General features: G+C 42.2%; 1 protein-coding gene across 1 annotated transcript in view; it reads right to left on the bottom strand.

The window, feature by feature from the left end:
- Positions 1-13,720, bottom strand: part of LOC310762591 (vertebrate ancient opsin-like) — a 95,476-nt gene extending 81,756 nt beyond the window's left edge. The window contains exons 1-2 of the mRNA XM_083613876.1: positions 13,561-13,720; positions 12,956-13,445 (exon numbers count right to left, since the gene is read on the bottom strand). Coding sequence (XP_083470002.1) covers positions 12,956-13,334 — 379 coding nt within the window. The 5' untranslated portion in view covers positions 13,335-13,445; positions 13,561-13,720. The remainder of the gene's footprint in view (positions 1-12,955; positions 13,446-13,560) is intronic.
- Between the last annotated feature and the right edge of the window lie 374 nt (positions 13,721-14,094).

Here is a 14,094-nt window from a genome sequence, read left to right as displayed (position 1 = left end):
GACCTCCAAAGTACTTTCCAAGGATGGGTTTATGTTTGAGATCTAGAGAAGAATAGGACTGCTGAAGTAGTCAAGCCAGTTGTCCAGGTCGAGCCTGGCATGATCTATTGCTAGACAAATTGCAGGTAATATGTTGTCATGGGAACTAAATAGCTGGCTGTGAATCTCAATATCTGGCCTTCTGAAGGGCTAGCAAATATCCTCTTCCCAACCAAATGTAATCAAGGTCTCTGTGTGTGACATGAGGAATAGGCTTGCAATGTGAGGCAGACTGGAAACAGCCTGTTTAAGTTGAGTGTTTCCATCTGTGTTCATCCTGCATGTGTGTAAATAAATGCAAATAGTGGTAAAGCAATGGTTCAGAGATCATTTGCATTCAGAATTGGCCTTGTAGCTAGCTTGACCTTTTAGAAACTACGTAGTAAATTCTTGTAAATTATTATTCATCTGTTGCATTAATATCTTGCCTTTCTTCCATGATGAAACTGAAGGTGCTATGTATTACAATAGCATTTTTTGTCCAGGCACTTACCAGACCCAGGGCTGCAAGTTCCTGTATTAAAGGGGTAAAGAGTCTGTGTTGCTCCAAATGCTATTGGACTCCAACTCTCACAATCCCTGACCACTGGACATGCCAGCTGGGGCTGATGGAAGTTGTAGTCCATCACACTGTGGCCGCCAGGTTCCCCATCTGTTTTAGATTATACATAAAATGGAGGCAAGAGCATCTCTTTCTATCTCCTTATACTTCCAAATATTCTGCAGAAGAACAACTCTTCTCACGCACCAGCAGAGGTGTGCTTCCACATTTTCATGTCTAAAGATTGCAATGTAGTAAAGTGGTACCTCTGGTTACGTACTTAATTCGTTCCAGAGGTCCATTCTTAACCTGAAACTGTTCTTAACCTGAAGCACCACTTTAGCTAATGGGGCCTCCCGCTGCCGCTGTGCCGCCGCTGCACAATTTCTGTTCTCATCCTGTAGCAAAGTTCTTAACCCGAGGTACTATTTCTGGGTTAGCGGAGTCTGTAACCTGAAGCGTATGTAACCCGAGGTACCACTGTATCTATGTCCACTCAATATGCAAAACTATGCATTGAGGATACTAGCATATTGCAAGTTTTATGTATTTGGAAATCTGCAGATCACCCAGGAGGCATTTTCTCACATTATTGAGACAGCAGGAAAGACTTGCTGAAGTCAGTGCACAATTACATATTTATTTTTCTTAAAAACCAGAAAAAATCAGACTCGAGAGGGTCATTATTTAACATTACATCATTCCTGCACATGCTAAATGGATGCCATACCTACTGCAATTATCACAGGCATCAGTTATCACAGGCATCATACATGGTATCATGGGCATCCCCTTCAAATGTGTATGTAAGTTGGCCAGCTTTACTCATAGGAAGTATCAGGATAAAGGTAAGAAGTTGTTTCTGTAATGCTGGTAAAATTGATGCGGATGTTTCCAAATCCTACTGAGGTAGGAGATGCAAAGAAAAATGAGTGTGTATGCCAATAACTTTCATTCAAATACAGATGAAAAGCCATTCTTGCACTCACACCATCTATCAGTCTATGGTTGCAAACAGTGATTGGTTCATCCATATTTTCCCTAGAAAATTTCCCTTCTCAGCAGTGGCGCCCGCCCTGTGGAAAGCCCTCCCATCAGATGTCAAGGAAATAAACAACTATCCGACTTTTAGAAGACATCTGAAGGCAGCCCTGTTTAGGGAAGTTTTTAATGTTTGATGTTTTATTGAGTTTTTAATATTTTTTTGAAAGCCTCCCAGAGTGGCTGGGGAAACCCAGCCAGATGGGCGGGGTAGAAATAATTTATTATTATTATTATTATTATTATTATTATTATTATTATTATTATTATGAATAATGAGATTAAAACTGAGCCAGACTGGGTCTGAGGCAGATTTGGCCCTGTTAGCCAGTGAAGACATTCTATTCCTGGGACTAGCAGCTTCAATCCCTGTTTCAGCTTTCCTAGAAACCCTTCTCACCTTCATGTTGCAGGAACTGAGGTGCTGCTTGGAGCAAAATTTAAGAGTGTTGGGAACAAGGCTATTGATTAAATTTCTCATGGTTCTTAGCAATATATTCCTCTTATCCAAGACCACAGCTGTAGCCATGGCATTTGTCTGAGTCATCCACACTGCTTCCCATGTACTAGTAAGCTGCAAAAAGAAAGGCATGAGGGCAATGGCTCCAGAGAAAATTGGGGCAATTTCAAAATTGACCAGACTCCAGAGTGTGTAGTTCAATCCAAAATGGATCTGAGGAGGACTGGATACCTGAAATCTACTGACTAGCCCCTTTCCCTTCCCCTAGATTTGTTGGAGATTTTCCATCAATATTTTTTAAATAGCCAGTTCAATATCAATAAAGTAAGTTGGAGCCAGAGACTGTTTACTAACTTAATTGAATTTTGTAGAAAGCCTTTGGCACACAAAGCAAGCTTATCACAGGAACTTCTTTGTCTTTTGTTTTTCAGGATGCCAGGAAGAAAGGCAGAAAAGGAGAAAGAAGGTTGTATACAAATAATATCTCTAGATAAGAAATCTATGGATTTTTTTTAACAAGCTTTCCCAACACCACTTTATCAGCTAGGGTGTTCTGTGTCAACCAAAAAGGAAACATCAAATGTCCCAGGGTCTAAGGGATGTCTCTTGATTGCACTTGCAGGCACAATAGCTCAAGGACCCCCTCTCCCCAGATGAACCGACCCAGATCCTACAATCATCAGCTGAGGCCCTTCTTCATGAACCTCCTCCATGAGAGGTCCGGGGGGGGCAATATTTGTACCTCAGGTATTTTTGCCTAGCTAGAATGTGTCCCTTGGACTTTGATAATGCATCTTGCTTATCTGCGTGGACAGAGGTGCCAATTTGAATAAAATGTGGGGGGGCAGAAAAGCCCTGCATAAGTGATCACATGACACGGTGCACACACACCATTTGAGTTGCAATGCCCATCATTTTGTGGGGAGGGGAGTGTAAATATTTGGGGGGGAGACCCCTCAGCCCCTAAGAGTTGGCTCCTATGTGCATGGAAAAGGGGGTCTGGAAATATGTATAGAAGCCAGGCTACTATGGAAAGGTAAAATGTAACAGCAGTTGCTCCACTCACTTTTGCCTCTGCCCCACCCAGCCCTTGGCTCTTGTAACATTTCCCAGAAAGGAAGGTGCAGTTCATGCTGAAAAAGATTCTCCACTCCTTGATTACAGGGAATTTTGGAGTACTAGGTAAAGGTAAAGGGAACCCTGACCATTAGGTCCAGTTGCGGCCGACTCTGAGGTTGCGGCGCTCATCTCGCTTTATTGGCCGAGGGAGCCAGCGTACAGCTTCCAGGTCATGTGGCCAGCATGACTAAGCCGCTTCTGGTGAACCAGAGCAGCACACGGAAACACTGTTTACCTTCCCGCCGGAGCGGTACCTATTTATCTGCTTGCACTTTGATGTGCTTTCTAACTGCTAGGTGGGCAGGAGCAGGGACCAAGCAATGGGAGCTCACCCCGTCACAGGGATTTGAACCGCCGACCTTCTGATCAGCAAGCCCTAGGCTCAGTGGTTTAACCCACATAAATATGTATAACTATATATATCACTTTTGGAAAGGGTCATTTTGCTTTCACATATGAAAAAGTGCAACATGTATGAAAACATGCACAGCTACTAAACAGAAAACTCACTCTAAAGACATTATTCTGCTAAATATGTTGCTAAATCTAACTAAGCAAGCTGTCAGTCTCTAAGAGTACACCATGCAACTAGGCTGACAATAATAATGGCTTATTTGATTGTCTGATTCAAATGCCACTTTTTTGAAGGGGGAGAAATAACTGTTTTGCCTCCGTACTGAAATTCTGTGAGAGCTGCTGGCATTCACTAAACAAATTTGCTTTGTCTATATACTGTTTAGGCTTTAAAAAGACCTGCAAAGGAAATTATCTTTTTCTTTTAAAAAAAGGTTCTGTCAGTAAAATGGTAGGTCATATGTTGCAAAGGGTGTAGATAAATGGTAATTAATAATTTTTAGAAACGGCAAACATCATTATTAATTTATTGTGGTCAACAGACCCAAAATAAAAAGAGGAAACACAATTTTCATAAACACTGGCCTATGCCGGCCTTGTCATCTATAACATGTTCATCTTGATTCTGAGAGGTTGTCTGGTATGACGCAGACATTACTGACCAATGTCTGACCAAGGTCAAGATTCAAAAGCTTTGCTCTTTCAAGCTGCAATTTTGATAATTCAGTTCATTTAGGAGTATGTGTGCAAGAGACAGCTGCGATTCAAGGTTAAGGTGCAATGACTTACGCTCTTGTTCACTGGCGCAAAATAAGCCACAAAATATATAACAAAAGCTGCAATCCTTGCACTTTCTTAGGCGCAAGTCCCACTGAAATAAGATCAACAAAGTCCCATTTCTTTTTTGAAGGACTCCAAGAGGAGCAAAAGGTCAGGGGGGGATGGATGCTAGAGCATTGTTCCACAGCTCCTAAGCATCATTATCCACACAACAAATGGAGAAGCAAAAGTTTTGGCACACAGGGAGGACCAAGAGGACCAAGGGTATGTGATGATCACTGGATTTGTTGGATCATGGGAAGAGCTTGTCTCTAGCTGTCATGGCAATTACCCTCCAGGTCCTCACAGTGACTGGTCATAAGATCTAAGAACTGTAAGACGTACATTTGTGCATCAGTTCCCTGCTTTTGAGCACCTCTGGATTTCTCCAATGTGACATTGCAAACAGTTTATTTCTTTTTAATATCTATATATTGCTACTATGCTATATAAGTGCTAGAGGCAATGTGCAATGAAATGCACAAAATACATGACATGTTAGTCAAAATCTCCCTCCAAGTTGTCACCTGCTCTATTATTATTATTTCCATGCTTGCAAAGTGCTGTTAAAAAAACACACGTTTCCCTCAATTCTCCACATGTCTACAAAACACTTGTCATGCAACATTTCCACATTAGGCAAGAGTTTGCCTCCCATTTGCTTCTCATCGGTGTCTCTGTCAGGTGCAGAGGTTAACTTTCAGAACAGAAATGTTTCTGAGCAGCTTTGAGAAAACTGTTGTCTGCCAGGAGCTCAGGTATGATGGTGAACATTCAGCTACGTCTGTGTGCAAATGAAGCCATACAGTGAGAGCCTATTCATGGCTGCTCAGAAGTAAGTCCCACTGAGTCCAAAAGTTGTTTTATAGGCCATGGGCTCCCAAACTGTGCTCTGTGGACCCTGAGCTTTATTCAGGTGGTCTGCAACATGTCTGCATTGAATATTCATACTGATTTTTAATTGTATTTGTATTGCTTATTTCATCCCTTGTATTTTATTGTATTACAATTTGAATTCTGTGGGATGCAAATTGTAATAATATAAGATAAAATAATAAAACATCAAACTTTCCTAAACAGGGCTGCCTTCAGATGTCTTCTAAAAGTCAGGTAGTTATTTATTCCCTTGACATCTGATGGGAGGCCATTCCACAGGGCGGGAGCCACTACTGAGAAGGTCCTCTGTCTGGTTCCCTGTAACCTCACTTCTCACAGTAAGGGAACCACCAGAAGGCCCTCAGAGCTAGACTTCAGTGTCCGGGCTGAATGGTGGGGGTTCAGCTTGACGGGTTCCAAGTCACACATTCAGAATGGAGGGGATGATCCCTCAAACACTTCCTCAGAGTCACTGCAGTCAATGGAGCTTTGATTAGGCCATCCTTCTGTAGCCTGATGCCCTCAAGATGTTTTGGCCATTTGCTGTGCCAGCTGGGACTGATGAGAATTGTAACTGAAAATATCTGAAGGGGACCGAGCTGGAGAAAGCAGCCATATTTTGTCTCAGCTGCTGTTTCTGAGGCTGTGATCCCTACAAGACAGCAAGTCCTACTGAATTTAGTGAGACCTATTTAGTAGGCTTGCCGCTTGGAAGGTCGGGGGTTCGAATCCCCATGACAGGGTAAGCTCCCGTTGCTCGGTCCTAGCTCCTGCCCACCTAGCAGTTCAAAAGCACGTTAAAGTGCAAGTAGATAAATAGGTACTGCTTTGGCGGGGAGGTAAACAGCGTTTCCATGCACTGCTGTGGCGCCTTAGTCATGCTGGCCACATGACCCAGAAAAACTGTCTGCGGACAAACACCAGCTCCCTCAGTCAGTAAAGCAAGATGAGTGCCGCAACCCTAGAGTCGTCCATCACTGGACTTAACTGTCAGGGGTCCTTTACCTTTACCTTTTTACTCCTCCTGAGTCAACATGCTTTGGATTGAACTATGAGCCACCATGATGGGCAGCCTAACTTTCTTCCACTCAACAAAATTTTATTATTTAGTCACTTCATTTATATACCATCTTTTCATCTGAGGATTGTATATGGTTCTCCCTCTCTTCATTTTCTCTTCACAGCAACCCTGTGAGGTAGGTTAGGCTGAGAGGCAGTGACTGGCCCTAGGCCACCCAGTGAGTTTCATGGTCGAGTGAGGATTTGAACCCTGTTCTATCAGGTCCTAGTCTGACACACTAACCACTACACCATGCTGGTGTATGCCAAGTGTTTTGCAGCTTTCCCTTACATTGAAAGTTATTTAATATGGATGGAGCATGAAAAGTTTGAGCAAGTCCACTCCAGCCACTGAAATGTACTAGTATGAAAAACCTACACACACTAACCATGGATAGCAGCGTTTTCTAAATTGCTTGGAAATATTCCAGCAGCAGTCAGGGACCTGCCTCTCACTTGCCTCTCATTAGCTCCTTTCTAAGGTATCAAGGTTAAATGTCAAATACTAAAATACAACCTGGATTCCTAACAAAGAAACTAATGAGAGGCAAGTGGGAAGCAGATCCTTGCCTGGTGCAGAAACTGTGCATAAAAGCCTTTTTGAAGGAGATTGGTTTTGAAGTGTATTTTGAAAACAGAAACCAAACAAGAATGTGTACCTACTGAAAACATTTGATTAGGTCAGAAATCAGAGCACCCGGGAGGATAGGAGCATGCTCTGGTGAAGCCAGTCTGGATAGCATCAGAAGCATGGAAAGGTGTTAGAAAGGGAACAGCAGTCTCTCTCCACCGTGCTCTGCTGCTGATTTGATAAAAGGAAATATATTGTCACATCCTAAGGATGAGCTCCCAGAAACAGAGGGAATATTAATAAAATATATTGGTGAAGAGGAAATGATTCCTATTTTTAACAGCTGAAAACAAGGTGGGTAGAAATCATGATTCACAGAAAGATCCTAGTAAATAAAAGTCTGTCTGCACAGACAACAAGAAGAAAAAGAAAGAAAAAACACCATCCTGATTGTAATTTACTTCCCAATGCTTGGAGAGTTGGGATTGCAATGGCCACCTCTACTTGTTCTCTGCTTCAAAAGAAGAAAATGGGGGAATCATCCTTGTTCATCTAGATCAGTGTTAAACTTTGACCTTATAGATGTGCAAAGATATTGCTTTTTCTGGATTAAACTTGGAGGCACACCTCACTTAGTGTGTGCCCTCCCTGTGGAACGCCCTCCCACCAGATGTCAAAGAGAACAGCAACTACCAGACTTTTAGAAGACATCTGAAGGCAGCCCTGTTTAGGGAAGCTTTTAATGTTTGATGTATTAGAGTATTTTAATATATTTTTTTGGAAGCCACCCAGAGTGGCTGGGGAAGCCCAGCCAGATGGGCGGGGTACAAATAATAAATTATTATTATTATTATTATTATTACTCTTCTTCTCAAAAGATGCTTATGCATTTTCTTAATCTGTTCCCAGGACTGCAGACAAACAACTGTCAGATAGCCAGGATGGGACCAGTGGGTGTTTAAGTTAGTACTGTGGGTGTGTTATCATCTGCCTGATCAAAATGCCTAGGGAGATATTGAGATGAAGGATGAAATGAAGGAAGCATTCAAAAGAGGGAATGTTGCAGTTACAAGTGACTTCAGCTATCCTCACAAAGATTGGCTCCTTAAGTGCTCCGGTAACAACAAAGAGATAAAATCTCTAGCTACTCAAATGACTGTGCCTTAGAAATTTCCTGATTAAGCTTAGCAGCCATGGAATAAGAGGAGGGGTACTCTCCTGGATCAGGCATTGGTTAAACAGCAAGAAGCAGAAATTAGGAATAAACAGCAAATGCAATTCAATGTGAGAAAGAGTAAAGTGATGCCTGCCTGACCAAAAAAGTATTAATTTCACATATACACTCATTGGGACTGAACTGGTAGCGACAGACCTTGGGGTCAGAGTGGATAGCTTGATAAAGACATCAACCCATTTTGCAGCAGCTGTGAAAAAGGCAAAGGACATGCTAGGGATCATTAGGTAAGGCACTGAAAATAAAACTGCTAATATCAAAATACTGTTATATGAATCTGTGATGTGACCGTATTTGGAATACTGTGCACACTTCTGGTCACCTCACCTGAAAAAGGATATTGTAGAGTAGGAAAAAGTTCAGAAAACAGCAACGCAAATGGTTAAGGGAATGTATAAATGGATTTCCTCTATGAAGAAAGGTTGCAACGTCTGGGACTTTTAGTTTACAGGAAAAGTGAATAAGAGGCAGAATTACAAAAGTTTATAAAAACTATGTATGGCATGGAGAAAGTGGGTTTAGTAAAAGTTTTCTCCTCTCATAAGACTAGAGCTCAGGGGCATCCTGGGAAGCTGAATGTTGGAAGATTCAGCACAGACAAAAGAAAGCGCTTCTTCATGCAGAATATAATGAAACTATAGAATTCAGTCCCACAGGAAACAGTTATGCCCACCAACTTGGATAGAGTTAAAAAGAGGGAAAGAGGCATCATGGTTAGAGTGTTTGATTCAAATCCCCACATAGCCATGAAACTTATGGTATGATCTTGGGAACAGACTCTCTCTCTTGCCTAACGTACCTCAGAAGCTTGTTATGAGGACAAAGTATGTGTGAGATGGAGGAGCCACCTACGCCATCTTGAGCTCCTTTGAGGAGGAGTGGGGTATAGACGCCATAATGATAGAGATATTTATTGCCTCACTTGGAATAATGTTTACATTTTGGGTTGCCACATCTCAGAAAGGATATAGCAGAGTTGGAGAAAGCGGGGAAAACGCTAATAACAAGGATCAAAGGACCTGAAGCAGTGCTATTTTTCTAGAAAAAGAGGTGCCAGAGCTCACTATGAACTTCTCCCTTGTTCTCTTAAAATGGCAATGGCACCCACCTGAGAGGTGCCAGAGCTGAGCTCTGGTGAGCTCCAGCTGGGGGGGGGGATGACCCTGATCTGAAATAACACTTAGGGTGGCCACATACAAAAGAGGCAGAGATCCTGTGCTTTTAATACTTGAGCAAAACAGAGAATTTTGATAGATGCTGCTTGAATAATGAGTAATGGGAGGACATTATAGAGGTGTCCGGGACCTATGGTCAACCAATGAAGCTGAATGAAAGACAAGCCAGAGGAGATATTTCTTCACACAGTGTGTAGTTAAATTATGGAATTTGCTCCACCAGCTAAAATGGCTTTGAAGGATGTTTCAACAAATGCATGGAGAATAACGCTACCAGTGTCTGCTATGCTGTTACATACAGGATCAGAAATGAGGCAGCATATCTCTAAACTCCAGTTGCTGGGAACAATAGCAGGACAGGCTGTTGCCCTCATCTCCTGCTTGCTTGCAAGTTTCTGGTTGGTTACTATGGGAAACAAGATGCTGGACTAGATAGAAATTGGGGTCTGATCCATCGGGGCTCTTACACTTTCAACTGAAATCCAGCCAGAATGCATTGCTGATAGGCACAACTGAGACATAGCGCACAAAGCCACACTTAAAGGAGAACAGCAGCAAAACCTTCAGGGCCACCAGCTGAGCACCAGACTCTTTACAAAGTACCGTATTTTTCGCCCTATAAGACGCACCAGACCACAAGACGCACCTAGTTTTTGGAGGAGGAAAACAAGAAAAAAAATATTCTGAATCTCAGAAGCCAGAACAGCAAGAGGGATCGCTGCACAGTGAAAGCAGCAATCCCTCTTGCTGTTCTGGCTTCTGGGATAGCTGCGCAGCCTGCATTCGCTCCATAAGATGCACACACATTTCCCTTTACTTTTTAGGAGGGAAAAAGTGAGTCTTATAGAGCAAAAAATACAGTAACTTGCAAAAGAAGCATAAGACCACATCTGAAATACAGGCAAGAAGGAGAGGTCGTCAAAAGCTTTCTCAACGATACCTGGGGAAAGTTTGAAATTTCTAGGCCAAGCAGTTTCTCCATGAAAACATGACATATGCAAAGGAGAAGAAGCCTCAGATGTCTTTTCAAAGTGTACATTTAGTGTTCTTGTTTCATAACCACCCTCACTCAGTAGCAGTGATATTCTGTCTCTGACAGTGGTTTTGCTCTTGATGCTGAAGCACAAACTGTATGTGTGAGAGAAAGAGTGCAACGTGGTTTTTAAGAGAGAGCAATAAGCTAAAGAACACCGGCTCAAAACCTATCTCTCTCCTGAACATACTGGCTAGTTTCATGAAAGCCATTTTCTTGCTGTCTCAACCACCACCACCGCCACCACCACGATCCATTATAGGGATAATAATACTGAGCTGGGTGATAAACTTTGTACACGGTACAGAGCAATATAAATGTGACTATTAGCAGGTTTTTAATTTTTGTATTGGAGCTGGTCGGAAGCCTCAAGTGATTCCATGCTGGAAGATGTGGGTATTAATTATGATGTGGAACCATGATCACTCCCTTGAGTAGAACCAATGGAGCTGAATTTTTGCATTGAGTTTTAGACATAAAATGAAGACAAGGAGATCAGTAGCATGACAAAATAGCAAACCACAGAAGGGCGGGTAAAATGAACAAATATGGCAAAAGTGCAAACCAAAACACTACATTGCTCTTAAACACTTAACAGGGGACCCAAACTGAAGTTATTAAGGCTGCAATCCTACACCAAAACACATAACCATACAGTGGTACCTTGTGTTACGTACTTAATCCGTTCCGGAGGTTCGTTCATAACCGGAAACCACTCGCAACATGAGGCGCGCTTTCGCTAATGGCGCCTCCCGCTGCTGCCACGCCACCAGGGCGCGACTTCCGCGCGCATCCCGGGGCAAAGTTCACAACAAGGGGCATCTACTTTCGGGTTAGCGGAGCACGTAACCCGAAGCATTTATAAGGGGGGCGGTACGTAACACGAGGTACCACTGTATTTGCATCCTTCAGCTCTTTAGACATATACTCGAGCCCCCAAATGCTAAACTTTGCTACAATATAACTGAGATTCTATGCAATTCTATGCATGTCTACTCAGAAGCAAGTTAATAGGGGCAGACCATCAGAGAGCAATGCTGTCATTCCCAACCTACCATAATAGCCGAAAGCCCCCTTCATCCTATACTCGCAATACTATAGCTAATCACAAATCCCAGGACTCCCGTACTGAAACAGAAGCACAGCTGCAGACTTGTCAATGCAGGAATACAGCTCCATTACCTTTTTACTGTTCCCTTTGTAGTCCCAGCTATTCAACCTAGTCCTCTGTTTTCACCTAGTTCCAAATCTAGTTCCAAAAACTTTCATTGCTTTATAGGCTGATAAATAATAGCTAGATAGCTAGATAACGAAATGATAGATGGTAAATAGATAGTTAGATAGATAGATAGATAGATAGATAGATAGATAGATAGATAGATGATAGATAGATAGATGATAGATGATAGATGATAGATGATAGATAGATAGATAGATAGATAGATAGATAGATAGATAGATGATAGATAGATAGATGATAGATGATAGATGATAGATGATAGATGATAGATGATAGATAGATAGATAGATAGATGATAGATAGATAGATGATAGATAGATAGATAGAGATAGATGATAGATAGATAGATAGATAGATAGATAGATAGATAGATATAGATAGATAGATAAATGATAGATAGATAGATAAATGATAGATAGATGATAGATAGATGATAGATAGATGATAGATAGATAGAGATAGATAGATAGATAGATAGATAGAGACAGATAGATAGATAGATAGATAGATAGATAGATAGATGATAGATAGATGATAGATAGATAGATAGATAGATAGATAGATAGATAGATAGATATAGATAGATGATAGATAGATAGATAGATAGATAGATAGATATAGATAGATAGATAGATAGATAGATAGATAGATAGATAGATGCTATAGACAGATAGATGATAGATAGGCGATCCTTGTTTTTGCTCTCAGCATATAATACTTTTGACTATGTTATTTACACTCCATAATCACCAGAGTCCTTTGCATGTTTAATCTAAAGCACTCTTCCCCATCCTAGTGCCTTCCCGAAGTTTTGGACTGCAACTCCCATCATTCCAGGCTATTGACTATGCTGGCTGGGACTGGTGGAAGTTGTAGTCCAAAACATCTGAAGGGTATCAGGTTGGGGTCTATAGGACTTCTGGTACTTCTATGCACCTGTGTGTGCACTCTCTCTCTCTCTCACTCACTCACACGTGTGCGCGTGCACACACACACATCACCTCTCATCCAAATAATGCACTTAACTTGTAAATAAAGGGAATAAGGTGTCCCTCAACTGTGTTCCTTCAAACACAGTTTGAAGAGTCCTCCACACTTACAGAACTTCATCTCCTCCAACCAGCACCACCACAAGCCCTTTAAAAACTCTGGTCTTTATGATCTAGTTTGTTGTTAGTACCTCAAAGAGGCTGTAAGGCAGCATCCAGAGACCTAAGCTGCACTGAACCTCTTTCTGAGATGATGCAAAGCTTTCTAAAGAAAATGCACACTGGGTTAGCAGGCAATAGATGGGATCTGCTGAGTAGGCAAGCCCCGGACTGGGTCCAAGCCACAGAGAAGAAGTGAAGGAAGCATGCTCCTAGACAGGTGCAGGACAACAAAGTGGTACTTACCAAACAAGGTGTTGGCAAAGCCATACCACACGCAGCCGGCTGGCCCTATAAGCCACCTTCCCTGAGTGCTGGCCGCAAAGCTGAAAGGGGTACCCACAATGCACACCATCAGGTCACTCACTGAAATGTTCATCAGCAGCAAGTTAATCGGAGACCGCAGCACTTTGTTTCGGCAGAAAAGTACCAGGACCAGGAGATTATTTAGGAAACCCAGAATCCCAATGATGCCGAGGCAGATGGCTGTGACTAGGTGGCCAGTGGGACTCAGATGATGCTCTTGGCCATATCTGTGGTTGTTGCTGCTGCCGCCGCCGCCGTTACTGCTGCACCAGACACTGTTAACACCACTGCAACTGGAGCTGATGCTCGGCACAGTCATCTCAGTAAGGCTCCTTCCAGATCTACTTCAGCTGCCTGGCTAAGCATTGCAGGATCAGCAGAGGAAAATTCTCTTAAGCAGACACAGATATATACACACACACACAAGACCCTCAAAAGAAGATAGAGAAGCCTTCACTGTGTTACATCTTTTTTTCTTTCTTTTCTTTCTTTCTCGTAATGTTTTCAAATTCGGTGAACGGTAACATCAATGAGTTAAAATGTACTGGGATTTCTTTCAGCGATGCTCCACCATGTGGCCAAGCAGAGACAGCTGTTTCTGCTTGCTTCACTCATTGTCTGAGGCACCGTACCGAATCCCCAACGTTAACCGTTGCAACCTGAAAAATAAAATGTAGGTCAGGGAAACATACATACAAGGGACTGGTTCTAATATTGGGGGAAGAGCGATATATAATGACAAGGTGAAAGAACGAAGGAGGGGTCTATTTTAACCCCCCAGTGATCAGTGACATGTGTCTGATTGAGAGGCTGCCTTCTTTTCCCTTTCAGCACTTCTTAGGTTGTGACAGCTCCTCAGATCACTGAAGTTTCAAGCAAGGCTACAGAATTCTGTAAATGGTTCCATCTGGGGATGAGAAAAGTCCGGGTGTTTAGGATTTATGTGTTAAATGATATCTATAGGTCTCCCCACCCCCTCATAATTCTATAATGACACACAAAAAAAGACAGGGAACTTGTGTTCTTACACTTTTGTTTTTAACTTTGGGAAATAGTTTACAATCCTATACAATCCTATA

Source organism: Podarcis filfolensis (assembly GCF_964270895.1).
Source record: "Podarcis filfolensis genome assembly, chromosome: 5".
NCBI lineage: Eukaryota > Metazoa > Chordata > Lepidosauria > Squamata > Lacertidae > Podarcis > Podarcis filfolensis.
The sequence above is the reverse complement of the archived record's forward strand: the minus strand, read 5'-3'. Positions and strand labels throughout refer to the sequence as shown.